This window comes from Malaclemys terrapin, chromosome 14, assembly GCF_027887155.1.
Source record: "Malaclemys terrapin pileata isolate rMalTer1 chromosome 14, rMalTer1.hap1, whole genome shotgun sequence".
Lineage (NCBI taxonomy): Eukaryota > Metazoa > Chordata > Testudines > Emydidae > Malaclemys > Malaclemys terrapin.
In genome coordinates this window covers 4,402,184-4,430,105 of record NC_071518.1, presented here as the reverse complement: position 1 = coordinate 4,430,105, position 27,922 = coordinate 4,402,184, and the positions used below count along the sequence as shown (strand labels likewise).

Here is a 27,922-nt window from a genome sequence, read left to right as displayed (position 1 = left end):
TTAAGAGTGCACAGACATTAAATAATAACAATGTTATCCTCCTTCAAAGAAGCTATCACATCCATTCCTGACAAAGGTGGACAACTTCACACACCATGAGGTGCTGAGTCTCGTATGCTCGCCCCCTGCTCCTTACCCTTTGCACGTCGCAGGCATTGTGAGGTTGGAGAAATGCCATGGGAAGGATTTGAGAGATTAATAAAGGGGATATTTGGCACATGATATAGTTATTAACGTGCCTGCTCTCCATGTACTCCTACTGCAGCAGGAATGAACAGGATAGCTAGCATGTAAGACTTTTTGTAATTAGGCCTTTCACAGTTTATAAGGCAAATCCAAAAAAAAATCACTTTTCATGTTGCCACTCAATCCTGTCACCTAAATCTTTTGGCTAACAGACTGCAAGAAGCAATAGCCAAGCAGAGACGTACTATCTAATTTATACACTGTGACAGTCCTCTGGGGCCACCACTGACTTCTTGTACTGGCCTTTATTAAACATAACCAGATGTAGATGGCTCCCTTTAATCATTCAATTACGTTTCTGGTCTCAGACAACATTCTTCCGTGAAGCAGAGAAAACTTCTTAAGGAAATTAAACGCCAGTGCCACAGCCACTTGGATTTATCTGTGCTCTGCAGCACCGTGAAGAGAGAAAAAAATAAAAAGGGTTAATATTTATAAAACTTTGAAGTATTTTCAGGGAATTTTTTTTAAATTACTATTTTCTCCTGTCAACAGCACTCTCATTCTAGTTGCCTCTTCCATTTTTTCTTAAGAAAAATAAAAATCCAGAGAGAGTAACAGCCCAGAGAAAATAAATAACAGATAAAAGAAGAGCGAGATCAGATATTCCTCGTATCAGTGAGGAACAGCTGGCATTACGCACGTAAGAAGGGCTCCCCCCCCCTTTTTTTTTTTAAATAAACTCTCAGTGAACACATAATGTCTTTAAGAAAATGAAATCCTTTTGCTGTGGGCCACGTTGCGGGAAGAAATAGTCACCACTGCTGTTATCAGTGCTTTCAAGCTTTAACTCTGAATCAAAGGCGACAATTAATAAATTCGCCCCCGCCAGGAAAGGAAAGGAGAAAAGCTAAATATTTGAAACTGGGTGAACAAATGTCAGGGTGTTTTTAAATAAAATCCTTTTACAGTTATCACAGCGAGCAGACCTGATATCCCTGTCTAATTCAATTTCAATTTGCGCCCCATGGGAGATAGTGAAGAAAAGGTTGCAATGCTGTCTTTGGGTTGATATGTTCTTTTCTCCTTCAGGGAGCAGGAACTGGGGAGGGAAGGGGAGGAGACACGCAGAAAGAGAGAAGGAGAAGGATTCAAATACCAGCAGAATATGAATTTCTTTCAGCTAGATCTTTCCAGAAGGCAGACGTGATGCAGGGAATGTTTAAATGTTGACTTGTTATGAATTCACCTGGAAAATGGAGAGGGGAAGGAAGCTACAGAAAGGGTGTTTGTGTGTGAATAAACATGCCAAAACGGGGGGCCAAAAGGAACTGAATTTTGATGCCAACACCAGCAGCAGCCTTCTGTGGCAAGACCCCGACCGAGCCCCAAACTGGTTACCTATAGCGCTACTGATGTTCCTATTAGAACTGTCCACTTGATTTCCTTTATAATTTCTACTCAACATTCCTTTTATTTGAAATAAAGAAATACACCCACTAAAAAAAAAGAAGCTACAAGTCAGTAAGATTGTCAGCATAAGAACATAATGGCCATACTGGGGCAAACCAATGGTTCATCTAGCCCAGTATCCTGTCTTCTGACAGTGGTCAATGCCAGGTGCTTCAGAGACAATGACCAGAACAGGCAATCATTGAATGATCCATCCGCTATTGTCCACTCCCAGCTTCTGTCAATCAGAGACTAAGGACACTAAGAGCATGTGTTCGCATCCCTGGCCATGCTGGCTAATAGATATTGATGGATCTATCCCCCATGAACTTACCCAATTCTTTTTTGAACTCTGTTAATAGTTCTGGCCTTCACAATATCCCCTGGCAAAGAGTTCCACAAGTTGACTGTGCGTTGTGTAAGGAAATACTTCCCTATGTTTCTCTTAAACCTGCTGCCTATTAATTTCATTGGGTGATCTCTCTTATGTTATGTAAAGGAGTAAATAATACTTCCCTATTCACTTTCTCCACAGCAGTCATGATTTTATAGACCTCTGTCATATCCCCTCTTAGTCATCTCTTTTCCAAGCTGAAAAGTCCAAGGCTTTTTAAGCTCGCCTCATACAGCAACTGTTCCATACCCTTCATCATTTTTGTTGCCCTTCTCTGTACTTTTTCCAATTCTAATATATTATTTTTGAGATGGGGCGACCACAACTGCATGCAGTAATGAAGGTGTAGGCATATCATGGATTTATATAGTGGCATTATGATGTTTTCTGTCTTATTATCTATCCCTTTCTTAATGGTTCCTAACACTGTTAGCTTCTTTGACAGCTGCTGCACATTGAGCGCATGTTTTCAGAGAACTATCAACAATGACTCCAAGATCTTTTCTTGAGTGGTAACAGCTAATTTATATCCCATCATTTTGAATGTATAGTCAGGATTATGTTTTCTAATGTGCATTATTCTGCATTTATCAAATTTCTGACCATCAACAAGGAGGCATGACCCTTCCAGAGAATGCTTTAACTCCAGTAGTTTGGTGGGGCTGAGCAACCGAATGGCGCAGGCAACAGGATAGGGAAACTTTCAACAGCAGGTTACTGCTTTGAATGTGGCCTCGGTCAACAGTAACCAAAAGTTGTCACCATTTGATAGATGTTTGGTCATCGCTATGAGACAGTTTGTGGGTTCACTCCAATTCCTGGTGGACTTGTGTCCATTGTAAAAGCAGTATTACTAGCGGGCAAAGTTCCCAACTGATATAGCAGAGAATTCAATGACTACATGGGCACTAACACTGAATTAACCTCTGACTCCTCCCTCCTGGTCAGGTTGGGAAGGTAAAATCTTCAACATACTATATGTAAAATAGACAAACTTTAGAAGGGAACTCTCCACTGACTATGTCTAGAAAAGGCAATTATTAAGAAATAACTATGCACTATGAAAACTATACATGCGACTGTAACACTAGAAGGCAATGGCAGAGTTGCACTACCCAAAAACCTGAAGCAATGCTGTACTTCTCACCTGAGGACAGTGCTGCGGTGGGCATCAGACTGCAGGAGCCTTGATTGCAAGAATACAAGCATAGAAGACCTATCAATATCTGTTATTATGTATTTATTTACAGATCTCACCCATACTAGCACATCCACAACACAGAGTGAAGCAGCACATTATGGACCACAGGTTTGAAAAGCAGTCTGAGCCCAATGGGAATTGTGGGAGCACAACTCCTCTCAGGATTAGACCTCTATATGTGTAACCATTTGGTGGCCAGTTTCCTGAAATGGGGCTAAATCAAGCAAGGAATTAAGCATATGCCTAAAGTGAAGCATATACTTAAGTGTTATTAAAGTCAATGAAGGCAGATCCGTCAATGGAGCTATGCCAATTTACATCAGGTGAGAATCTGCCTAATAAGAAGACTTAAGCATGTGCTTAAAGTTAATCATATACATAAGAGCTTTTCTAAATAGAGGTAGCTTGCCTTTGTGTGTGTACCCATGGCAGTATGGCACCTCATTTGGGTGTGCCAATATGTTAACCATACATAAATGGTTGATCGTACAAATTTAGGTTAAACTTTCAGTTGTTTCTAAAAGAGCAAGCAATTCACCACAAACTACCACACTGAGCTCCAATCTGTGGCAAACATTTCTTACCATCACATAAAATAGCTAGCTACACTACAAGATTACTGTTGTTAAGTTATTGCTAAAAACATTTCCTTGCCTTTGTTCTTAATTATACCTTAGAGTTATTTTTTCATATCTAATGTACCTGTCCCCATTAATAATGGCTCTTTACTTTAGGCACTTTACTCAAAGTTTGTACATACAAACCAAAACAGTCAGTTTCAATTTTGTGTTCTCATGGACTAGTCCAAAGTTACTTATGCTTGGCTTGCAAGGACTTCATGGGAATGTTTAAATTTAAACAATAAACTGTTTTCATTTCAAATGTTAAAGAATCATAAAAACATTCCTATTAGGTTTTGTAAAACCTTTAAAAATGACAAACTCAAATTACCCTTGTGCTCCAAATTTTAGGCCAAATCTGACAGTGGCCCTCTAAATATGTTCTATAATTTATCTTTATCAGATTTAATGGATTTACAACATTGAAAAGGAATGTAAATTAGAAAAATAAATGTTTTATAAATATTTTGCGATCTTGGGCACAGTGTCGAGTTGATGAAGTATCACTTCTTTCTGAATAAAAGACATCTACAAAGGGGAGGGAATGCATATTATTTAACAGGAATCCTGCCTCCTGGAGAGCTGATTAAATCTTTCTTTAATGAGTATTGGGACAATTTCCTGCACATGCTGGTATTGCCACCTGAGGATTATTTTAGAATGAGCATCATTTTAATCTCTGTGCAGGCAGGAAATAGGAACATTCTGGTACACAGACCTACCTCTCTGAGTGAAACTGCTATCTAGCCACAAAAAACAGGAGTGTCAGGTTTAAAATCACTCGATGCTGCAGGACACGCAGAATACATCCAGAAAGCATGTTCCTCCACTGCAGCAGGACACACAGTAACAGGAATGTCCTTGCATTCCATTTGATCACATTGATAATCCACTAAAAATGCTGGGGATACAGACGTATGATCCAACAAAAGTGAAGGGGTTAAACAGACCAGGAAAACAAAAAGGTATCTGCTGGCTAAAGTCAAACCCCTTAGTGGTCATAAAAAATCCAATCATGTGCATTCACGGTATAAGATTGCAATAATGTAATTAACTGATCTTATTGTATATACATCAACCAATTCTTTACTTAATCAGATCCCAGGTTTTGACACAGTGATTCCATTAAGAATGTGCTAAAAGCCCTGAACCAAAGACCATTGAAGCCAATGGGACTCCTTCCATTGACTTCAGTTGGCACTGAATTGGGCCTAAAATTGTTAAGGCCAGATACTTACGTGTCCTGCAGGTATCTGGCCTGGCCACCAAGCAATAGCTGGCTCCCTCATCCCACCTTCAAAAGTGGTTTGTTTACCACACAGAAAGCGACCATTGCTACCTCCTATAGGAAAGAAAATTGATAAACACTATGATGTTTTTCCTGTGGATGCTTGTGAAGGTCTTTTCAGCAGGAGAGAAACTGACTGATTAGTAGACTAGCTAGGGAGTGCTATCAAATGCATAAAGGAAACAAACAAAACAAAACAAAAAATTTTTGTTCACTTCTTTCATTTATAGGAATCTTAAATGTTTCTTGTGAGTGAAAGAGGTAAAAATTGATCACACATTGAATGAGTCAACAATGGGACAGAGGTGCAAAAAAGGCCAATATCATTCTGTCGTGTATTAACAGGAGTGTCAGATCTAAGATATGAGCAGTAACTGTCTTGCTCTACTTGACACTGGTAAGGCCTCAGCTGGAGTCCTGTGTCCAGTTCTGGGTGCCACCCTTTTAGAAAGACCTGGACAAACTGGAGAGAGTCCAAAGGAGAGCAACAAAAATGATAAAGGATCTAGAAAACCTGACCTATGAGGAAAGGTTAAAAAAACTGGGTATGTTTAGTCTTGGGAAAAGACTGAGGGGAGACTTGATACGTCTTCAGATACATTATGGGCTCTTACAAAGAGGACAATGATCAACTGTTATCCATGTCCACTGAAGGCAATGCAGCAAGGGAGATTTAGGTTAGATATTAGGAAAAACTTTCTAACTATAAGAATAGTTAAGCACTGGAACAGGTGAGCAAGTCAGGCTGTGGAAACCGCATCATTGGAGGTTTTTAAGAACAGGTTAGACAAACACCTGTCAGGGATGGTCTAGATCAGTGGTCTCCAACCTTTTTATGCCCAAGATCACTTTTTGAATTTAAGGGCAACCCAGGATCTACCCCACTCCTTCCCCAAAGCCCTGCCCCTTCCTCGAAGCCCCGCTCTGCTCACTCCATCCCCCCACAACCTCCGTCGCTTGCTCTCCCCGACCCTCACTCACTTTCACCGGGCTTGGGCAGGGGTTTGGGAGGGAATGCGGGCTCTGGGCTGGGGAAGAGGGGTTTGCAGTATGGGACGGGGCTCCGGGCTGAGCCTGGGGCAAGGGGTTGGGGTGCACAAGGGGGCAAGCTCTGGGAGGGAGATTGGGTGCAGGAGGGGGCTCCAGGCTAGAGCAGAGTGTTGGGATGCAGGGGGGGTACAGGGTGCTGGCTCTGGGCAGGGAGTCAGGGCTGGGGCAGGGGGTTGGGGTGCAGGAGGGGGTACAGGGTGCTGGCTCCAGGAGGGGGTTCCGGGTGTGTGCTCCAGCTGGGCGGCACTTACCTCGGGCGGCTCCCGGTCAGCAGTGCAGCAGGGCTAGGGCAGGCTCCTTACCTGCCCCAGCCCCGTGCCGCTTCCGGAAGGGGCAAATGCGCCCCTGTGGCTCCTGGGGTGGGGAGGGCACCTGGCTCCGTGAGCTGCCCCTCTCTGCAGGCATCGCCCCCTCAGCTCCCATTGGCCACAGTTCCCCGTTCCCAGCCAATGGGAGCTGTGGGGGAAGTGCTTGCAGGCAGGAGCAGTGCGCAGAGACCTTTGCCCCCTCTCTTCCGCCCCCAGGGCTGTGGGGGGGTGTTGGTCGCTTCTGCAAGTGGTGTAGGGCCAGGCAGGCAGGGAGCCGGACTTAGCAGCAGCCCCGCTGCATGAGCGGAGATCGCGATTGACTGGGAGAGTGTCCAGGATTGACCAGTCGATGGCCATCGATCGGTTGGTGACCACTGGTCTAGGTAAACTTTGGTGCTGCTTCTGCACAGGTGGGCGGGCTCAAGGACCTCTCGAGTCCTTCCGGTCCTACATTTCTATGATTCGATGAACGTTTTCAGATTGAAATGTGATTTTCTAGGGTCCTTTTAAGATACGAGTGTCATTGGATATAGACAGGACGACGACAAAAGTGAGATTACATTTTATTTCCCCAGGAAAGCTCGGCTCAGAGACGGTTTGCATGGAAGGTCCCCACTTTTGATGCAGCCTTACAGCTGCACTGACTGAGGAACAGCCAGGAAAGTCATGGGATTTGCCCAAGGCCACACAGATTCAGCGGCTCAGCTAAGGTTAGAACTCAGGAGCCTCCCATCTTGTGGCCTGATAATCACAAGACTACCTGACCTCCAACGCGGGGGAAATCAAATTAATCTGCTCAAGAATAGAAGCTTGAAAACAAGAGAACAACTGAGAAGTGCAGCAAAGCTGTCCATGGCAGGGAATGTTTATTCTCCTTGACATTGTTTCATAAAGCTAAACGCATTGGGACTCCTGGATCTTTTATAATGATCCAGAAAACTCAGATATGCATTCGATAATGGCCCTCGAATTTGTCTTCTTAATTAACTAATACAGGAGACTTAGCAGTTCCCTGTGTATGTCACTTCTGCACACACAGTATCAACAACAGATTAAGAGAGAAGGTGGGAGCAAGTATAGAGGCGGTAGGAAGCTAATGTACTGCTTTTAAGAGTAAAATAAAAAAATATACCCATCAGCACCGGGGCACAGTACAGCATGCACATGTGCTTGTCTAAATATGAGTGTGCCCCGGTGAGCAACTAACACAAGCATGGACTGGAGGCAGAACTCTAGTTCTGAACACTCCCGAACTTTGAGGCTTCTCTTATCTATATAAGGGATCAAACCAAAACCTCAGATGTCTTTGTCTTCAGACTCAGAGTATTTGGATCTGGACCCGAACTTCATAGCTGAGGTCCAGCTCTGTTCATTAGACACTTACCTTGTTTAGGTGCTGAAATAAGAGCAGCTCCATTATCAGATGTGAAAAACACAAACGTGTTCTCACTGATGCCCAGGTTTTGAAGGGATTTTAGGATTTTCCCAATGCTGTCATCAATTTCTCGCACTGCGTCACCATACCTGAGATAGTAGAGATTACAAACATGCAAGCCAGTAAAGGAGGAGAAATAGTTTAAACCAGGTAGTCTTACAGAACATAGAGCACTCCATTAAAGCCCACAAGAATACTGAATGAATTGTGCTGAAGAGGGAAATAATTCACCTACACATCAGGTACTATAATAGAAGTTTACCAGTGTCACTTCGTAACTTATGTCTCTTTTATCTGCAGAAAGCAGCCTCTCTTGGATATTCAGACTCTCCAATTTGCTAAGATCTGAACATTCTTGGACAGAGACCAGCAATTGAGATAAATGAAGCCAAGTATAAGCAGAGGCCACTTTTGCCATGAACTGAGGCTAATCAAGTAATTTTGATTATAGATGCTAGTTTGAAACTGATCTTAAAAGCAAGGTCCATTATATCTATAGAGCTCTCCTTCCCCCACTGTAAATTGCATTTTCCATGATGTGGAGCCTGTTGGCTGTTCTGATTTACAGGCTTTTAAGCCAGGCTAATAAAACTATGTCAACAGACTAACAAAAGCACCCATTCCACAGAACAGCGTTTCATTACTCACACGATGGGCCAGGGAGCTTAGATTTCACCCACATTTGTATCACAACATCTTTATTTTGGTTTACAACAAATATATTAAAGATCAAACTGGACACAGTCTTTTTGGAAAAAAAAATACTGAAAGGAAATTCCATGCTAGCTAGTATGTGTATTTACACACGCATGCACACACACACTTTTAACAAGTGATCTATGTTACTTCAGTCCAATAAATATTGCTGTGGTTTTCTACCATCACAGTAGGCAGCAGAAATCAAATAGAAGGTGACTTACAACCCTCTCTGGCTAGTGCCCAAGAAATGTTTGGAGGCATAAACAGGAGCATGAGTAGCATCAATAGCCCAATAGAGAAAGAATGGCTGACGACTGGCTTGCTGCCTGCTAATAAAGTCGAGAGCTTCCTGTAAATGACAACAGAAATTAATGTTAACAGGATCATCTTCCGCCATCTAAAACCCTCAACCTAAAGTAACAAAAAAGGGCTGTGGGTTATAAAGCTATATGAGTATAATGTATAAAGAAAATGTATAATACCTGTAAGTAGATCTGAGTTAAGTTTGCTTCCCCTGTCTTCAGATCAATTTTGAAATCTTCATAATATCTTAAAATAAAGCAGAACCAGGAAAAAAAAAATCAATACCTGTGGAACACAGAACCAAAGGGCTGTTCTTCCCTATTATTTATATGGGCAGGTCATTGTTGTTACTCAACAAAAGGACAGAGACTCACCACTTATGTAACCAGCCCTTTCTCAGAAACCGAAAAGAAGTTGATGATGTTTTTTATGTTAGGAGAGACCAGTGCAATTGCAAGGTCGGAAGAAATGGTGGGCTGTCATGATGAAAACATATAAAGGGTTACCGCAAACCGGGAGGGGAGAAATAAAAATGCCTTCACTAGGGGAATGGAATCAGTTTCCAAAAGAGGCACAGCTGGATGAGCACCTCTGGGAGATGATTTAGAGCAGCAGTGCCCTATTTGTGGTCCATGAGCACATTTCAGCAACATGCAGTTTGTTCTGGGCTCTCTAGCCTGCCAGAACCCCAGCAGCCAACATTCACCCCTGATGTTAGCGGCATCGCTTGTGACAAATGCCTGGTGCAATACCTGGTTTGAATATGTGAACGCTCTGGCACGTAAGGGAATTTTGGTCACCCACTTGTCCCTTTCTTAAGTGCTCTGGCCTTTGAAGCCTTTCAGCCTTGAGCACCAGAGCATTCCATCATTAAAAAGCAAGATGCCAGATAAAAGCCCAGCACTAAGCAGCTGGGATTTAAGTTCATCTTTTGAGGTTGGGATGAGGATGCCAGGATCCCACCAGGGAACAGCTGAGGAGTTCAGACTAAAATTTAGCACAGATCTAGGGCTTATAATCTTCAAGGTGCTTTAAAAACATTAACAACCCCATAAAAGTAGGGCAGTATTAATGTTCCCATTTTACAGATGGGAAAACTGAGACACAATATGAGAGCCAGGCTTAGAACTCAGGAATTTGTTTCTTAGCCCTGTGCTTTAACCATTGGATTGTGCATCTCTCTCAATAAGCAGGTAAGTCTGGGAGTGGGAAAGGAAGCTGGAAGATCTAGCAGGCATTGCCCAGACACAAACACTCTGAATCCTTCTGGCTGCCAAGATCCTCCTCCATAAACACCTTCCTCCTCCAATGGTAAGTGTCCCATCTCGACTTGCCCTCTCGGCTGCAAAAATCCTCCTACTCCAAGTGACAAATGCTCTAAACCTAACACCGTCCTCCCACGGATGCCAAAAACCTCTTGCATGCTCTCCTATAAGAAATCCTCCTCACTTTGGCTCGGCACAGGGGTGGGCAAACTTTTTGGCCTGAGGGCCATGTTAGGGTTCCGAAACTGTATGGAGGGTGGGTGTAGTGTATTAAATTGCTCTCTGTAGGAATGTGCTACTTGCGGTGTACTTCTTACGGCTGCCAGTCCTGGTGCTCCCTAAGCAGCACATTCCTCCGGGAAGCAATTTAACACTCTCGCAGCCCCGCTGCCCAGAGTGCTGGTGGCACAGCGAGCTGAGGCTGCAGGGGAGGGGGGACAGCAAGGGAGGGACTGGGGGCTAGCCTCCCCAGCCAGGAGCTTAAGGGCCGGGCAGGACGGTCCCATGGGTTGGATGTGGCCTGCGGGCTGAAGTTTGCCCACCTCTGGCTTAGCATGATTGCAAACAGTCACCTGGGCCTTTACACTGCTCCCAGTCAGCCGTCTCTGGTCTAGGGACAAAAGTCCTGAGCAAACAGAATGGGGGTGGGAAGGGAGCCGAAATACACCCCCTTCAGTGGGTCCCTTTCCCACTTTAACAATTCTAGGATTGCCAATTCACTGCATGTGCTGAAAACGCCGGGTGGTACATGTCAGATGATATTTGAACCAGTTCATCCCTTATGACTGACATTTCCTTCGCTCATGTCCAATAATTCTTGGCATGGTGTGAGGTTTCTGGAGATTGCTGCCCATCCAACCAAACCACGGTGTTACTGCTGTGTCTGATCCAGGAGTATTTGCCTGCCTCTCCTAACTGAAGACAGCTTGCTGATTGAACGCTTGTCTTTCAGTAGACCACAGGACAGCTGAATAAGACCACAGGGAAAGAAAACAAGCCGTTGATAACTTCCAAAATATTTTTTTAAATGAGCCATGGAGCAAACAGCTGAATTACCTGCCAATCATTTCCCTGTCCCTATAAACAGGGATGTTTGGGGTGGCTTTGTTATCGTAAGGTCCAAAATGGCAATTAGGGGATCCAAACCATTCATCAAATCCATGCTTCAAGGGGTGGAATTGGGGTCTGTGACCCAGATGCCTAGGAACAAAAGCCACAAAGAGTTCAGGAGTCCATTGCAAAGGAGTAAATAGTAATCTTCTCAGAACTATGTAGAAAGAAACATCTTTCAAGGACGTTGAAAGAAAACTTCAGTGATTAGTTACAGTCCTCTAGATAGCCAAATAAATAATGACTAGACAAAAACGTGCATTCAAAGGAGATTATAGAAATCCCTGCCACTGTTCCAGTAGCTCCACTAAGTCATTGTCCAACTTCTCTTCTCTCTAAACACGTTGATTATCTGTGATGATGGTGCCTTGGGTGGAGGTGCCCAGAACACACAGCAAAAATACATATAATCATTAATTTAGGGCTTAGGTCTCATTTCTACCAAGGCTCTTCTACACCAGTAAATTGTGTAAAGGGCCCCAAAGTGTGTGTAATTTACAATTACATTTACTTTAAGGCCCTTTATGCCACCAGAGTGATGTAAAGGGGCTTTAGTGTAAATGACAATGAGGCCCTTAAAATGTACATATGAAAGCCACACACACACACAAGCTTCTGTTAACAGCTTTTTTCCTGGATATAAAATTTAAACTTTCCTTCTTTAGCTTCAGGCTACAGCTCCTTTCCTTCCACATCTTCTGGGACTGTGAATAACTCACTTCCTTCATTTGTGAAAGTATTTATAGATGGTCATTCTCTCACTGTCTCAACTGGACACATTTCTAGCTGAACATGCATGTGTCACTTCAGTCTTTCCTCATAGATCTTTAACCCATGGATATTTCTGTTGCCCTCTTTTGTATTGTCTCTAAAATTTGGGGACCAGAAGTGCACTCATTGGACTAAATTGGTCCCTGGAGTAAACCCGATGAGATCAATGGAATTACACCAGAGACTAATTTAGTCTCACAATTCCTGATCTGGTCACACACTGGCTGTGTAAATTAGAACCACAAATCTCTCTAGTTTTACATGTGGTATCCCCACATCTATGTGCGTGCACCCGCACGGGCGCACACACACCACAACAAAAATACCCCTCGCTATCTTCACAGTGACTAGGGGCATCGAAAACCTGATCTCCAGAGAGATTTTTAAAAGAGGGACAGTTTATAAAGGAGGCGAGTAAGAAGGAATATGAGAAAAGCATACAAAATAAATAAATAATTAATGGGGTAGAGAAGGTAGATTAGACGCTCCTGTTCTCCCTCTCTCATAACACAAAAATGAAGGAAGTCAATGAAACCCAAAGTCAGCAAATTCAAAACTGAGCAAGGGGAATACTTTTACCACCCAACACATAGTAAGAACATAAGAACGGCCATACTGGGTCAGACCAAAGGTCCATCTAGCCCCGTATCCTGTCTTCTAACAGCGGTCAATGCCAGGTGCCCCAGAGGGAATGAACAGAACAGGTAATCATCAAGTGATCCATGCCCCGTCGTCCATTCCCAGCTTCCCTGCCCATCTTAGCTAACAGCTATTGATGGACCATTCCTCCATGAATTTATCTACAAAAAGAACAGGAGTACTTGTGGCACCTTAGAGACTAACAAATTTATTAGAGCATAAGCTTTCGTGGACTACAGCCCACTTCTTCGGATGCAAGAAGTGGGCTGTAGTCCACGAAAGCTTATGCTCTAATAAATTTGTTAGTCTCTAAGGTGCCACAAGTACTCCTGTTCTTTTTGCGGATACAGACTAACACGGCTGCTACTCTGAAACCTGAATTTATCTCGTTCTTTTTTGAACCCTGTTATACTCTTGGCCTTATCACCATCCTCTGGCAAGGAGTTCTACAGGTTGACTCTGAATTGTGTGAAGAAATAGTTCCTTTTGTTTGTTTTAAACAAATGCCTATTAATTTTATTGGGTGACCCCTATTTCTTGTGTTATGAGGAGTAAACAACACTTATTTACTTTCTCCACACCAGTCATGATTTTACTGACCTCGATCATATTCCCCCTTAGTTGTCTGTTTTCCAAACTGAAAAGTCCAAGTCTTATTAATCTCGCCTCACATGGAAGCTGTTCCAGCTGTACCTAATCATTTTTGTTGCTCTTTTCTGTACCTTTTCCAATTCAAATATATCTTTTTTTTGAGCTAGGGCGACCACATCTGCACGCAGTATTCAAGATGTGGGCGTACCATGGATTTATATAGACGCAATATGATATTTTCTGTCTTCTGTCAATCCCTTTCTTAATGATTCCCAACATTCTGTTAGCTGCTGCACATTGAGTGGATGTTTTCAGAGAACTATCCATGACTCCAAAATCTCTTTCTTGAGTGGTAACAGCTAAATTAGACCCCATCATTTTATATGTATAGTTAGGATTATGTTTCCAATGTGCATTCCTTTGCATTTATCAACACTGAGCATAATATGACCGTGGAACTCACTGCCCCGGGATGTTACTGAGGCCAAGAACCTGGCAAGATTCAAAGAGGGACTGAAGATTTATAAGGATAACATAAAATTCAAAGAGACAAGGTGGGTGAGATAATATATTTTATTGGACCAACTTTTGTTGGTGAGAGAGACAAGCTTTCAAGCTTACACAGAGCTCTTCTTCAGCTCTGGGAAAAGTGCTCAGAGTAGGGTGACCAGATGTCCTGATTTTATAGGGACAGTCCCGATTTTTGGGTGTTCCTGATTCTTCTATAGGCTCCATTTCCCCCCCTCCCCCGTCCCGATTTTTCACATTTGCTGTCTGGTCACCCTAGCTCAGAGTGTAACTACAGGGTAGAACAGATAAGGAGTTAACACATGTTGCAAGAGACCATTTGAGGTGAAGCGGGTGGTTAACACCTCCACATCTGAAGGACAAAAGGAGGGTTTGTGTGTTCCAGATTGTTATAGTGAGCCATAAATCCAGTGTCTTTATTAAGCCCATGATTTTTGGTGTCTAGCAGAGTTATTAATTTAAGCTCCCAGGTTTGTCTTTTGAAGGCGTTGTGCAGGTTTTCTTTGTTTGCCCAGCCTCTTCATGGGCCACTTTGAGGAAAAATTTCTGGACAAATGCACCACAAAACCAATGATATATCTGAGATACATTGATGAGATTTTCATCCTCTGGACAGATAACTTAAACTCCCTCAAAGATTACCACTACAACTTCAACAACCAGCACCCATCAAACTTTCTCTAGAACATTCCCACACCAGCACCAACTTCCTGGACACCATGATCAACTTCAACAATGGCGCCCTACAGACAACTACATACAAGAAATCCCCAGATCACCACACCTACCTTCACCAATCCAGTAACCAACCCAAACACACCAAGACATCTGTTATGTATAGTCAGGCACTCAGATACCACAGAATATGCCCCATCGAGAAAGTCCCAGATACATACCTCAGCACACTTAAAACTACTTTTACCACACAAGGACACTCCGCCAGAGAAGTAGATCACATTATGGAATGGGCCACCCAAATACTCAAAAAGAACCTGCTTCAATACAGCAACTGCCCCCCTCCACCCAACTGCACACTCCTAGTTGTCACTTACCACCCTGCATTGGAACCCATACAGGGTATCATCAAACAACTATAACCCATACTCGATGTGGACCACATGTTGAAAGAAATCTTTCCTGAACCCCCTCTTCTGGCCTTCAAACAACCCCCCAACCCTGCCAAGCTCATCATCAGAGGCAAGCTCCCTACAGACCAGGACACACCACCTCAAAGCACCACCAGACCCTTCCAGAACAACAGATGCAAAACCTGCAGACATATCTCCACCTGTTGCGATGATAAACACCCCCACAACACACCTTTCAAGATCCATGGTTCCTACACATGCGGATCACAACATATGGTTTCCTCATCCAGTGCACTAAATGTCCCAATAGCATCTACGTGGGTGAAACCAGACAGTCACTATGCTGTCAAATGAACTCGCACAGAAAAATGATAAAAGACAAAAACACCCTATCACCTGTGGGCAAACACCTTTTACAGAACGATCACTCCATATCTGACCTCTCAGTCCTCTGCATAAACACCTTCAAAAGATGAGCCTGGAAGCTTTTAAATTCATAACGCTGCTAGATAGCAAAAATTATGGGCTTAATAAAGACACTGGATTTATGTCTCATTTACAACAATCTGGAACCCACAAACCCTCTTTTCTCCTTCAGTTGTTAATTTCACCTTGAATGGCCTCTTGCAACATGTGTTAATTTCTTATCTTTTTCACCTTGTATTTAACTGAGACACTCTGAGCATCTTTCCTAGCGTTGAAGAGTTCTGCGTAAGCTCAAAAGCTTGTGTCTCTCACCAACAGAAGTTGGTCCAATAAAAGGCCATATTGAAATTCTGGGAGGCGGAGGGGTGCAACCTTTGGGGAGGAGTCACAGGACTCAGGACTCAACTGAATATGGGGGACAGCTAAGAAAGAACAGGGCAGGGAGTGGAGGTCACAGGTTCAAAACTAGGGATCCGGAAGGGGACACCAAGCAGAGAATCCCGGACAGCACTCACTGCTCTCAAAGCTGTCCAGGGAGCCAGTGGATGCCACCCAGAGGAACTCTGCATGGATGAGTGAGCCCAGGGAGGAACAGAAATAGGCCCCACAGATGCAAAGCACCTCCCTATCCAGCATCCTCCTCCTGGTGTTGAAGATGGCTATTTTGGCCAGTGCCAGGAGGAGGTTGACTGAGGTCTCACAACTTTGTGGGGCCACAGACAGGGTGTGCATATATGAAAAGATGTGGGGAAAAGTGCAGCCAGAACCTCAACAGGTGGTTCTGGAGGAGTCAGATTAGGTGCTGCAACCTGGCGCATTCTAGATAGGCGTGCACCAGGATCTACCTCACACTGCAAGAGGGGCGGGCGCTGGGGATGGGGATGAACCACAGTAGGTACAGACCCGTGCTCACGGCTCCATGAAGGAGCCGCCAACTGATATCCCGAGCGGGCCATGAGTCTAGAGTGGCGTACAGGCTGGCCCACCGGGGGTTCCTCACCCTCCACACGTGGTAGAAAGTCCCACCACTCACCCACCTTCTCTCTAATATCCTGGGACTAACATGGCTATAACAACACTGCAAATAATATTCAGAGTTGTAATAGCAAATACTTAAAAGAGAGGGTTAAAAGAGATATAAAACCTCGTGTTTAAGGCTTAAACTAGTCGCTAACCAATCGGGGTTACGATGAAACTTTAATGGGGTCAGATTATCTCACATCTGCAGTTTCCAGTACCTTTCTGTGAAGCAGCTGATGTACAGCAATTCTTAGGTTCACAATGACACTGCATTGTGAGTTCATTTTTACTTTGCTTTTTATTACCCCTAGAAGGTTCTCCAGACTCGCTGCTTTCCAGATAACTATCTGGAACCAATATGTATTTTTGCTGCTTATTTCCTTTCCCTAGCTGTATGAATTTACATTTATTAGCACTGAATGTATCTCATTGCATTCAGCCCACTGATCCGATTTTTCCTGACCATTTTGTTGTTTGGATTTGGGCTACTAAATAATTCACTGTCTTAGGTTAGTTTACTTTCCTTCCAATTTCTGGGTTGCTGGAAAATTTGATCACAGTTGAATCTATACCTTTCTTTAGATTGTTAATATTGTTAAATAATACGGATTCCATAACTGACTACCTTAATACTGGTCCCCACTTGAAGGTTGTATTATTAACAATTACTCTGTTGGTTACATGTTATATCCAGTTGGTATCTATGCAGTTTTGAAGTTTATTATTTATGCATTTATTTATTACATAGTACTACTATGAATTGTGAATTACCAGCATGGAGACCTAGAAACCCAATGGGACTCAATCACATCACACAAGTTCTTTATTGCAATTCAGATGTTCTATGCCCGCTGGCTTCTCTTCAACTACTACAATAGTAATCCCATCAAAGCAGCCTATTGTATTAGTTTGGCAGCTCTCCAGCTTTTCCCTCCTACCCTGCACAGGAACCACAGTTGCATTTAGTTGTCAGGTACCTCGCCTGACTGCCATGATTTATTGACGATTAGGTTCACAAGTTCTGATGTTTCCTTTGCTAAGATCTGGGCCTGCATCCATAAGAGTCAATGGAGTTTTGTCAGTGACTTCAATGAGAACAGGATCAAGCCCTTAGTCCTTTTAAAATTCTTGGGATGTAGTTCACTCAGATCTTTGGTCAATACTCTCTCACTGTCTATTTATTTACCCTTTGCTCTGCTAGATTAGGCCATCACTCTTCTCTGTAGCTCTGTCTAATATCAGCATGTTTCCTTCATGTGACTGTATCTTCATTTCTATCCTAACATTCTGCTACTCAAAAAAAAAGATGCCTCTGGAGTTTACAAGTCAGACTTATCTGCAGAGGATCAATGATATACAGCAGGGGCCAAAGACAAACAATTGTAGAGGGCAAGGGAAATGCTCCAACAAAACATCTCTGCGATTTCTGATGAAAATAAGTACAATGTGGTGCTGAATGAAAGCACAATGGGTTGAGAGTTTGGGGCCTTTTTTTGCTATATCTATAAAACAATAGCACGCTATTCCGAAATTAATCACAGCAGGTGGGAAGATCCTGCCCAGATTTGAAAAGACAGATGTTTGAGCTTCAAAAGGGTTTTTTTGAAACTCTGTTTCTCCCAGTCTCTCCACACTACTAAACCACACACACACACACAAACAAGAAATTTCAAGACAAGTTTACCATTTGCCAATGATCTTACTGACATATCCTGCCTTCTTCAGCAATTCTGGAAGCAGCAGCTCAGAACCTGGGATTCCCCCTACTATTTCCTGTGGTGTATAGGCTGTATAAAACAAGAACATGTTTTTTAACTCATCGCTAAGGCTAGCAAGCAGGTCAGGAAAGCTTATGGACACTCATCCCTAGAAAGCTTATTTGACAGGACCAAAAATTGGGCTAGCTTAATGGTCCAACAATACTGTAGTAAAGGATTCAAATTCTCCAGCCCACCAGGTCTCGGAACAAGCTGACTCAGCAAACTCACTGCTCCAGGGAAGGAAGCCCTTCACACATGCAGCCTTTGTTGGCTGGAGGGACGGTGTGGATGCAGGTGGCTGTGAGGAGAGCAAGTTGGGGCCGTTTGGTTTATACTTTTGCCAAACTGCTTGAAGTTATCTACAGCTAGTGCATTTTTATAAAAGTCAAAGGATTAGTTAAATAAAGGACAAATGGACTTGCTCAAAGTGCACTGGCTGATCCAAAATAGCATGTCTCCAATATTTTCTAGTTGAGAACACAGGGCACAACCGCCAGTGAGTTAGGAGATACCCAAGTTCTCCCACTGATGCACAGTGTGAACCGATAGGTAGCTGTAAGTGTGTGCCCAGAATGTGTGGTCTCATAAAGCATCTGTAATTTTAGAATTAGACCAACCCAAAGACATTCTGAGCAGGTACATTCCTTCATGGGTGCTGGAGGAGAGCTCTCCTGGCAGGCAGCATCGTGTTATGTAACTCTCCTTGTTTTACTGGCCGGGAGAGGTTTACTTCTGTAAGACTGTATGAGGGGGTGTTTGCCCCACACAAGACTTGAAACCATTAAAAATGGCCAATTAACCTTACATGACAGGCTGCATCTGGCGGAGAGGCAGGGACTACTAAGGCCTAACAGCTGATGAAGGCCTGCTGGGGGAGGAGTTGGGATAGGCTTATAAAGAGAGGAAGTTGGTGGGAGGAGAAGGGCTGCAGGGAGGAGCTCTGACGTCACTCCCTAGAGAGGAGGGCAGTTGGTCAGAGATGAGGAGGTGGCCTAGCGGGGAGTAAGCCCTGGGATCCTGCCTTAGAATACAGACTCTGGCAAGAACCCAAGGGAGGGGTGAAATAGTCACAGGGAGCAGAGGGGGGCAAGAAGATAGGGAAGAAAGGCAGGAAAGAGGCCATGGAATTGGCAACAAGGTTGGAGCTGGAGAAGACTGTTGTTGGTGGGCAACAACCAGTCCCTGCGCTGGAACCCCGAGTAGTGGGCAGGCCTGGACTCCCCTACTGGCCACTGGAAAAGTGGCACTGACTGGCCAGCGGATCAAAAGACTGCCTGAGACACAAAGAGGGAGCTACCTGAGCCCAGAAAGAGAGAGACCATGGGGTGAGCAACTGAAGGAGGGGGCGTTAGACTGGTCATGAACTAATCCCCAGATGAAGTACAAGGAGACGCCCCAGCAGTGAGTAGTAAACCCCATGACAGACTTGATTTTAAACAGCTTGTTCTTAAGCTAAGACGTTAACACCACATCCCATGTCACTTTTCTTCTTTCACTCAATGTTAATTAGCCCACCCAAGGAACCAACATCTCAGCCAGAAGAAGCAAACAGATTAACATCTTAACTTAGGTCTTTTTGCTTAATGTGAACATTTGGCGATGTCCTTCCTTTTCAGCATCATGCATAAGAAGCAATACACTTCACACCTGTTCTTATTAATTGCAGTGGAGCTACATGCCAATCGCTTGTTGTCACTCTGAAAATGTACCTCCTGGAAAACCCATGAAGGTAGAGCACAGAGCCAAATGCCAATATTCAGCCATGCCTGCTGCCAAGCGAAAAGGCAAAGAATAAAGGAAGAAAAAGCATTTCTAGGAGAAGCAGCACTGATGTTCGCACCATTTCTGGCATGGGCATTCGTGGTGTAGAACCCATTCCTGATGGGAAGACGTCCCGTCAACAGCGCTGCTCGTGCTGCAGATAAAACAATCAAAACAAAGAAAGCATGAATAGGGGGTCTTATTTTCTTTATACAAATTCTCTGCTTCAGAGGTCATGTTTTGGCTGATGACAGCATGACGACTGGAGATCGTAGGGAATTTCTGCTATAGATTATTGCTTAGCTGATAAGAGCAATAATCAACCCAAAGGATCCTAAAGTGATGTACATACTTGGCCAGATTCTGATAACAGCCACACTAGCATAAATCCAAAGTGACACCACTGATGTTAATGGAGTTATTCCAGTTCCACTGAGATTGCAATCTGGCCCTTGTGTGCAGAAAGCAGTTGACCCACTACTGAAATGTGACCACCTCCAGACAGGAAATGCAGCCGCCATTCTGTCCAAGTAACTTTAAACAGCATTTCTGGGGTGAGTATAAGGGAGACACATCTTAATCTAGCTCAGATAAATCAGTTATTTGCTAAACTTACATTCATTATCTTGCCTTGGCAAAACCGTTTTATCTACTTCTACAATTAACAAAGGCAAGGTATCCAGCTCTAGCATGATAGAGATCAAGGCTCTGATTCACGAAAGTAGTTAAGCAGATGTTTAACTTTAAGCATCTGCTTAAATCCCACTGAAGTCAATGGGACTTAAGCAGGTGTTTTAGTGCTTTCCTGAATGGGGATGGACTTAAAACATATGGTTACATGTTTTCCCGAATGGAGGCCTCAGAAAGTCTTTATATTTTAGCTGTCAGCTGGCAATCAGACTTGAAGAACCAGACACAGTGACAAAGATGTAAAATCTACATGGGACTCAAATGGCTTTGTCCCTTTTCCCCCTCTCTAAATCTCTTAGTGGCTAACAATGACAACAATGGGATGGAACATGTAGTTGCTCCACGCATGAAAGTCCCAGTCAATGGAAGTTCTGCCTATAGAACAGAATCAAGCCCATTGTGTGCTTCCTTCCTGTTGGATTTCTCCAACAAAGATTTAGATACTGTTTTGTCTGATTGCCCCAAAGAGGGAAGAGATGAAATAATTCAGCTGCAGAGGCCTGAAGGCTAAAACAGAATAAAAAAAATCCTTTAAATGAAGTGTTTTGATGACTAAAATACTGTTTTGTATGAACAGAAGATTGTAGTTTTTCCTCAAGCAAAAAAATGAAAAGGAAGCAAAATGCAAGATGAAAGCTCCAAATCCTAACACTGCTTTAAGGGTAATCACTGGTTTGGTTGCTGGTTTATGTAAGATGCTGGCAAACATCCTGATCTTCCCAGAAGGTGGCAATTTTCCATGGTAGTTTAAAGCTGAAGTTTACTTACATGGTGAGCACAGAGGGTTAGCAGTGTAGAAATTTGGGAAGAGCATCCCTTCTGAAGCCATCTGGTCCAAGTTAGGGGTTTCTTTAGAGGGCTCTCCAAACACTCCCAAATCACCCCAACCCATCTGCAGAAAAACCAGACCAAAAAGACAAAAGTCATTTTAGCTTTCTATAAACTCCTGTACTACCTTCAGGACCAGAGTAGCATTTTTATTTTTATAAGCTTTTCTATAGTGCTCATCACTATAATATCTGAACACTTCACATACACAATATGAATTTATCCTCACAACCTTTCTGTGAAGTAGGGAAGTATTACTGTCACCATTTACAGATCGAAACTGACAGACAGAGAGAGATTAAGTGACTTACCCAAGGTGACAAAAGAAATCTATTACAAAACTGGGAACAGAACCCAGATCTCTTCAGTCTCAGTCCGGCATCTTAATTATAAAATTATCCACTGCAGGCCTACATTTCCAAATATTGGATATATGCAATCAGAAATGCACAGTGAAGATCGAAGTAAAAAAGTAGGGTTGTAAAATAACGGAGGGCATTGGGGGTATAGTTTAAAAGCAAAGCTCAGGAGAGAAGTGCGCCATTATCACATCAGTTCTCTTGGCCAGTGTGTCAGAGGATGGCCTTACCATAGTGTGGCTTAGGACAAAGATGTGTGGCTAATGTGACCACACAGCTCCTTCTCAGGAGCCTATTTTGTGCCAAAAAGGGAGCTTTAGAAAATTACCGACCTATCTGGCTAATTTCAATACTGAAAAATAAAACTGAAGCAAAAAGGGAGCAACTTACTGAGCAATTAGGCGCTGTGCCTGCATACTCTGCCTTAAATATTCAAAAGCTTTCTTTATTACAGTCACGTATCAGATGGGCAAAAGAAATGCAGAGGACATAATACATCTAGATATTGGGAAAGCTTTCAATGCAGTCCCACTTGAGAGTCTAATAGAGACATCAGAACGAGGCGGTTTGGACAAGAATGCTGCAGCATAGATACAGAACTGGCTGACGGAGCGTGAGCGGAGAGCAATGAAATGGTACAACCTAAAACCAAGAGGTGGGATTGAGAAGAGTTCCAAAGGGGTCAGTGTTGAGTTCCATATTACTCAATATCTTTACCAGTGATAAGGAAGGAGAAAAGAACAGTCTAGCCATCAAATTCACAGACACAACGGAGAAGGCACAGATACGTCAGTAAGATCAGAGAAATAGGCAAAAGCCCAAGGGAGGGTATTATTTTTATTACTGTGGCACCCAGAAGCTCCAATCAGGGCCTGTGCCCCATTATGCTTGGTGCTGTACAAAGATATATGGAGAGATTATTCCTGCCCCCAAAGGTCTTTAAATATAGAAAAAAATTAAAGTTCACTTGGGAGAAAATAATCCTGAATATGAAATGGCAAACATAGGTGGGCAGCTACATCAAGTCATCACAAGGCAGCCAGGTAGGTGATAGCTGTGAGTTGACACACCACCTCTGTTCATAGACACCCTCAATTAGCTTTCTGAGAATCTCAAAACTACATGCAACACATTCCTGCCAAGAAAGAATCCAAAGAAATAAATGCAGATCTTCGAAGAGAAGCTACCTGAGGGGATACTGCCAACTGAAAAATCCTATGTTGTAAACAAATACATTTATTTAACTATGTTACTAACACCATCATAGATGGTTAAAGGCAAATAATTTTAAGACTAATTCATCTGTGATTATTTCTGCTCTTTATTTAATTTGTTTTTCTTTGCATTTTTCTCACTATGGGCACTGAAAATTAATGAAGTCAGCTTCCTTCTTATTGTTTGTTTCATTTTGAAGCTCTTAGTGGTGCAACGTTTGGATTTTAACTAGGGCTGTCGATTAATCGCAGTTAACTCACCCAATTAACTCAACAAAAAATTAATCGCAATTAATCGCAGTTTTGAAATTTATTAAATACTGTATTTTGGATGTTTTTCTACATTTTCTCATACATATTGTATTCTGTGTTGTAACTGAAATCAAAGTGTATATTATTTTTGATTACAAATATTTGCACTGTAAAAATGATAAACAAAAAAATAGTATTTTTCAATTCACCCATACAAGTACTGTAGTGCAATCTTTGTCGTGAAAGCGCAACTTGCAAATGTAGATTTTTTGTTACATCACTGCACTCAAAAACAATGTAAAACTTCAGAGCCTACAAGCCCACTCAGTCCTACTTCTTGTTCAGCCCTCTTCTTATTTACAATGTCACCAGAAAGTGAGAACAGGCATTTGCATGGCACTTTTGTAGCCCGCATTGCAAGGTATTTACATGCCAGATATGCCAAACATTCGTATGCCCCTTCATGCTTCGACCACCATTCCAGAGGACATGCTTCCATGCTGACGATGCTCGTTAAAAAAATAATGCGTTAATTAAATTTGTGACTGAACTCCTTGGGGGAGAATTGTATGTCCCCTGCTCTGTTTTACCCGCAGGCTACCATATATTTCATGTTATGGCAGTCTCGGATGATGATCCAGCATATGTTCATTTTAAGAACACTTTCACTGCAAATTTGACAAAATGCAAAGAAGATACCAATGTGAAATTTCTAAAGATAGCTACAGCACTCAATCCAAGGTTTAAGAATTTAAAATGCCTTCCAAAATCTGAGAGGGACAAGATAGGGAGCATGCTTTCAGAAGTCTGAAAAGAGCAACATTCCAATGCAGAAACTACAGAACCCGAACCTCCAAAAAAGAGAATCAACCTTCTGCTGACTCAGATAATGAAAATGAACATGCATTGGTCCGCACTGGTTTGGATTGTTATCGAGCAGAACCCGTCATCATCATGGACACATGCTTCCTGGAATGGTGATTGAAGCATGAAGGGACATATGAATCTTTAGCACATCTGGCACATAAATATCTTGCAACACCAGCTACAACACTGCCATGAGACCACCCGTTCTCACTTTCAGGTGACGTTGTAAACAAGAAGCAGGCAGCATTATCTCCTGCAAATGTAAACAAACTTGTTTGTCTGAGCGATTGACTGAACAAGAAATAGGACTGAGTGGACTTGCAGGCTCTAAAATTTTACACTTTTATTTTTGAATGCATTTTTTTGTACATAATTCTACATTTGTAAGTTCAACCTTCATGATAAAGAGATTGCACTCCAGTCCTTGCATTAGATGCACTGAAAAATACTATTTCTTTTTGTTTTTTTACAGTGCAAATACTTGTAATCAAAAATAATTATAGAGTGAATACTGTACACTTCGTATTCCATGTTGTAATTGAAATCAATATATTTTAAAATGTAGAAAACATCCAAAACTATTTAAATAAACGGTATTCTATTATTGTTCAACAGTGCGATTAATCGCGCAATACTTTTTTTTAATCGCGATTACTTTTTAAAAATCACTTGACAGCCCTAATTTTAACCAGTTTCTGAAAGTGTGCTGAACATGGTTTGTCCTTGTCCACACTTGCAGCTGCACTCTGTTCTGCACTGGTTCAACCACACCCATTGCTGACACCAAGGGATATTGTTGTAGCATAAACAAGGCTTTGGTGACAATGACTCTTCAAAAGGAGAAGCCACTTATTTCAGGTTAAGGGTGGAACAAGAAGAAGTAATACCCTGAAAATTCAAGTGAGAAATTCAGAAACATTTTCCAACAGTGTGATCAGTTAGTCAATGGAATAATTTTCCAAAGGCAGTAACTGAATCACAGTCATTAGGGGTGTTGATGAGTAGACTTCTAGAAAAAATGCATAGGTGCTTAGCTCCTGATCCCACAAAGACTTACATACATGCTTAACTTTATGCATCTGAGTAGTCCCATTTGTCTTCAATAAGACTACTAATGGGTGTGAAGTTAAATTCATGCACAAGTTTTTTTTTGCAAGATAGGAGCCTTAGGCCTGGTCTACACTACGGGTTTAGGTCGACTTTAGCAGCGTTAAACCGAATTAAGCCTGGACACGTCCACACAACGAAGCCCTTTCTTTCGATTTAAAGGGTCCTTTAAACCGGTTTCTTTACACCACCTCCGACGAGGGGATTAGCAATAAAACCGGCCTTTGCGGGTCGGAATTGTGGTAGTGTGGACGGAATTCGACGTTATTGGCCTCCGGGAGCTATCCCACAGTGCTTCATTGTGACCGCTCTGGACAGCACTCTCAACTCAGATGCACTGACCAGGTAGACAGGAAAAGACCCGCGAAGGTTTGAATTTCATTTCCTGTTTGCCCAGCGTGGAGAGCACAGGTGACCACGCAGAGCTCATCAGCACAGGTAACCGTGATGGTGTCCTCCCAGGATCGCAAAAGAGCTCCAGCATGGACCGAACGGGAGGTATGAGATCTGCTCGCCATATGGGGAGATGAAGCAGTGATAGCTGAACTCCGTAGCAGTAAAAGAAATGGAAAAGTATTAGAAAAGATCTCCAAGGCCATGAAGGACCGAGGCCATAACAGGGACACACAGCAGTGCCGCGTGAAAATTAAGGAGCTACGGCAAGCTTACCACAAAGCCAGAGAAGCAAACGGAAGGTCCGGGGCAGAGCCGCAAACTTGCCGCTACTACGCGGAGCTGCATGCGATCCTAGGGGGTGCAGCCACCACTACCCCAACCGTGTGCTATGACTCTCTCACTGGAGAAACACACAGGAAAGACGGTTCGGGGAACGAGGAAGATGACGATGGAGGTACTGTAGGTAGCTCACAGCAGCAAGGAAGCGGAGAAACCGGTTTCCCCAACAGCCAGGATATGTTTGTGACCCTGGACCTGGAACCAGTAACCCCCGAACTCACCCAAGACCCTCAGGGCACACAGGAGACCTCTGGTGAGTGTAACTTTGTAACTATTTGTAAACATTACAAAAAAAAAGCAAGCGTGTTTAATGATTACTTTGCCCTGGCAATCGCGGCCAGTACATCTACTGGAAAAGTCTGTTAACGTGTATGGGGATGGAGTGGAAATCCTCCAGGGACATCTCCAGAAAGCTCTCCTGGTTGAAATGGGATGATTTTATTAAGGGGACATTCAGAGGCGCCCGTTCCTGCTCTTCTGATCAGAAATGTTCCCCGCTGTTAACCACGCGGTGGGAGGAGGGGTGAAGTGATCATCCCAGAGAATCGTGTGTGTGTGTGGGGGGGGGGGTTTACTTGTGTTTGTGCCGCATGTTAACCGGGAAACCGCAGCCCCCTCCTTTTACATTGAAACCCCATTTTAAATGGACAACCCAATTCATCCTTGATATGGGAAATGCGCTGCTGTTTGCAACCTTTCCCGCATGTTAAGAAGGTTAAAAAAGCCAAAACACTGTGGCCTACCATGGCTGCCTGCAAGCCGAAATATGCGACCTTGTAATGAAAGAGTGTACCCATTGTTCTCTAAAATGAGTCTTTTTTAACCACCTCTCCCTTCTCCTCCACCAGCTACAAATGTTTCTCCTTCGCAGAGGCTCGTGAACATTAGAAAGAGAAAACGTAGGACGAGGGACGATATGTTCACGGAGCTGCAGATGTCCGCCCACGCTGATAGAGCACAGCAGAATGCGTGGAGGCAGTCAATGTCGGAGATGAGAAAAGCCCAATATGAACGAGAGGAGAGGTGGCGGGCTGAATCGCGGGATGAACAGAGCAAGTGGCGGGCTGAAGACGATAGGTGGCGTCAGCTTGCAGACAGACGGCAAGAGGCAAAGCTCCGTCTGCTGGAGCATCAAACTGATATGCTCGAGTGTATGGTTGAGTTGCAGGAAAGGCAGCAGGAGCAGAGACCGCCGCTACAGCCCCTGTGTAACCAACAGCCCTCCTCCCCAAGTTCCATAGCCTCCTCACCAAGACGCCCAAGAACACGGTGGGGGGGCCTCCGTCCACCCAGTCACTCCACCCCAGATGATCGCCCAAGCATCAGAAGGCTGGCCTTCAATAAGAGTTAAAGTTTTAAAATGCAGTGTGTCCTTTTCCATCCCTCCTCCCCCACCCATCCCAGGCTACCTTGGCAATTATCCCCCTACTTCTGTGAGGAACTAATAAAAAATGCATGAATGTGAAAAAACAATGACTTTATTGCCTCTGCAAGCGGGAGGGGAGGGTGGGGTAGGGTGGTTGGTTTACAGGGAAGTAGAGTGAACTGGGTCGGGGGGGGGGGTTTGGAGGGTTCATCAAGGAGAAACAAACAGAAGTTTCACACAGTAGCCTGGCCAGTCACAAAACTCGTTTTCAAAGCTTCTCTGATGCGCACCGCGCCCTGCTGTGCGTAATCAGCGGCCAGGTGAGTTGCCTCAACCTCCCACCCCGCCATAAATGTCTCCCCCTTACTCTCACAGATATTGTGGAGCGCACAGCAAGCAGCAATAACAATGGGGATATTCTTTTCGCTGAGGTCTGAGCGAGTCAGTAAGCTGCGCCAGCGCGCTTTTAAACGTCCAAATGCACATTCCACCACCATTCGGCACTTGCTCAGCCTGTAGTTGAACAGGTCCTGACTCCTGTCCAGGCTGCCTGTGTACGGCTTCATGAGCCATGGCATTAAGGGGTAGGCTGGGTCCCCAAGGATCACG

At 43.5% G+C, this 27,922-nt stretch overlaps 1 protein-coding gene across 1 annotated transcript in view; it reads right to left on the bottom strand.

Annotated features, from left to right (window-relative positions):
* Positions 1-27,922, bottom strand: part of GALNS (galactosamine (N-acetyl)-6-sulfatase) — a 70,673-nt gene that overhangs the window by 37,209 nt on the left and 5,542 nt on the right. The window contains exons 2-9 of the mRNA XM_054048646.1: positions 21,354-21,477; positions 19,975-20,049; positions 18,059-18,161; positions 11,258-11,401; positions 9,116-9,182; positions 8,855-8,982; positions 7,884-8,023; positions 5,092-5,195 (exon numbers count right to left, since the gene is read on the bottom strand). Coding sequence (XP_053904621.1) covers positions 5,092-5,195; positions 7,884-8,023; positions 8,855-8,982; positions 9,116-9,182; positions 11,258-11,401; positions 18,059-18,161; positions 19,975-20,049; positions 21,354-21,477 — 885 coding nt within the window. The remainder of the gene's footprint in view (positions 1-5,091; positions 5,196-7,883; positions 8,024-8,854; positions 8,983-9,115; positions 9,183-11,257; positions 11,402-18,058; positions 18,162-19,974; positions 20,050-21,353; positions 21,478-27,922) is intronic.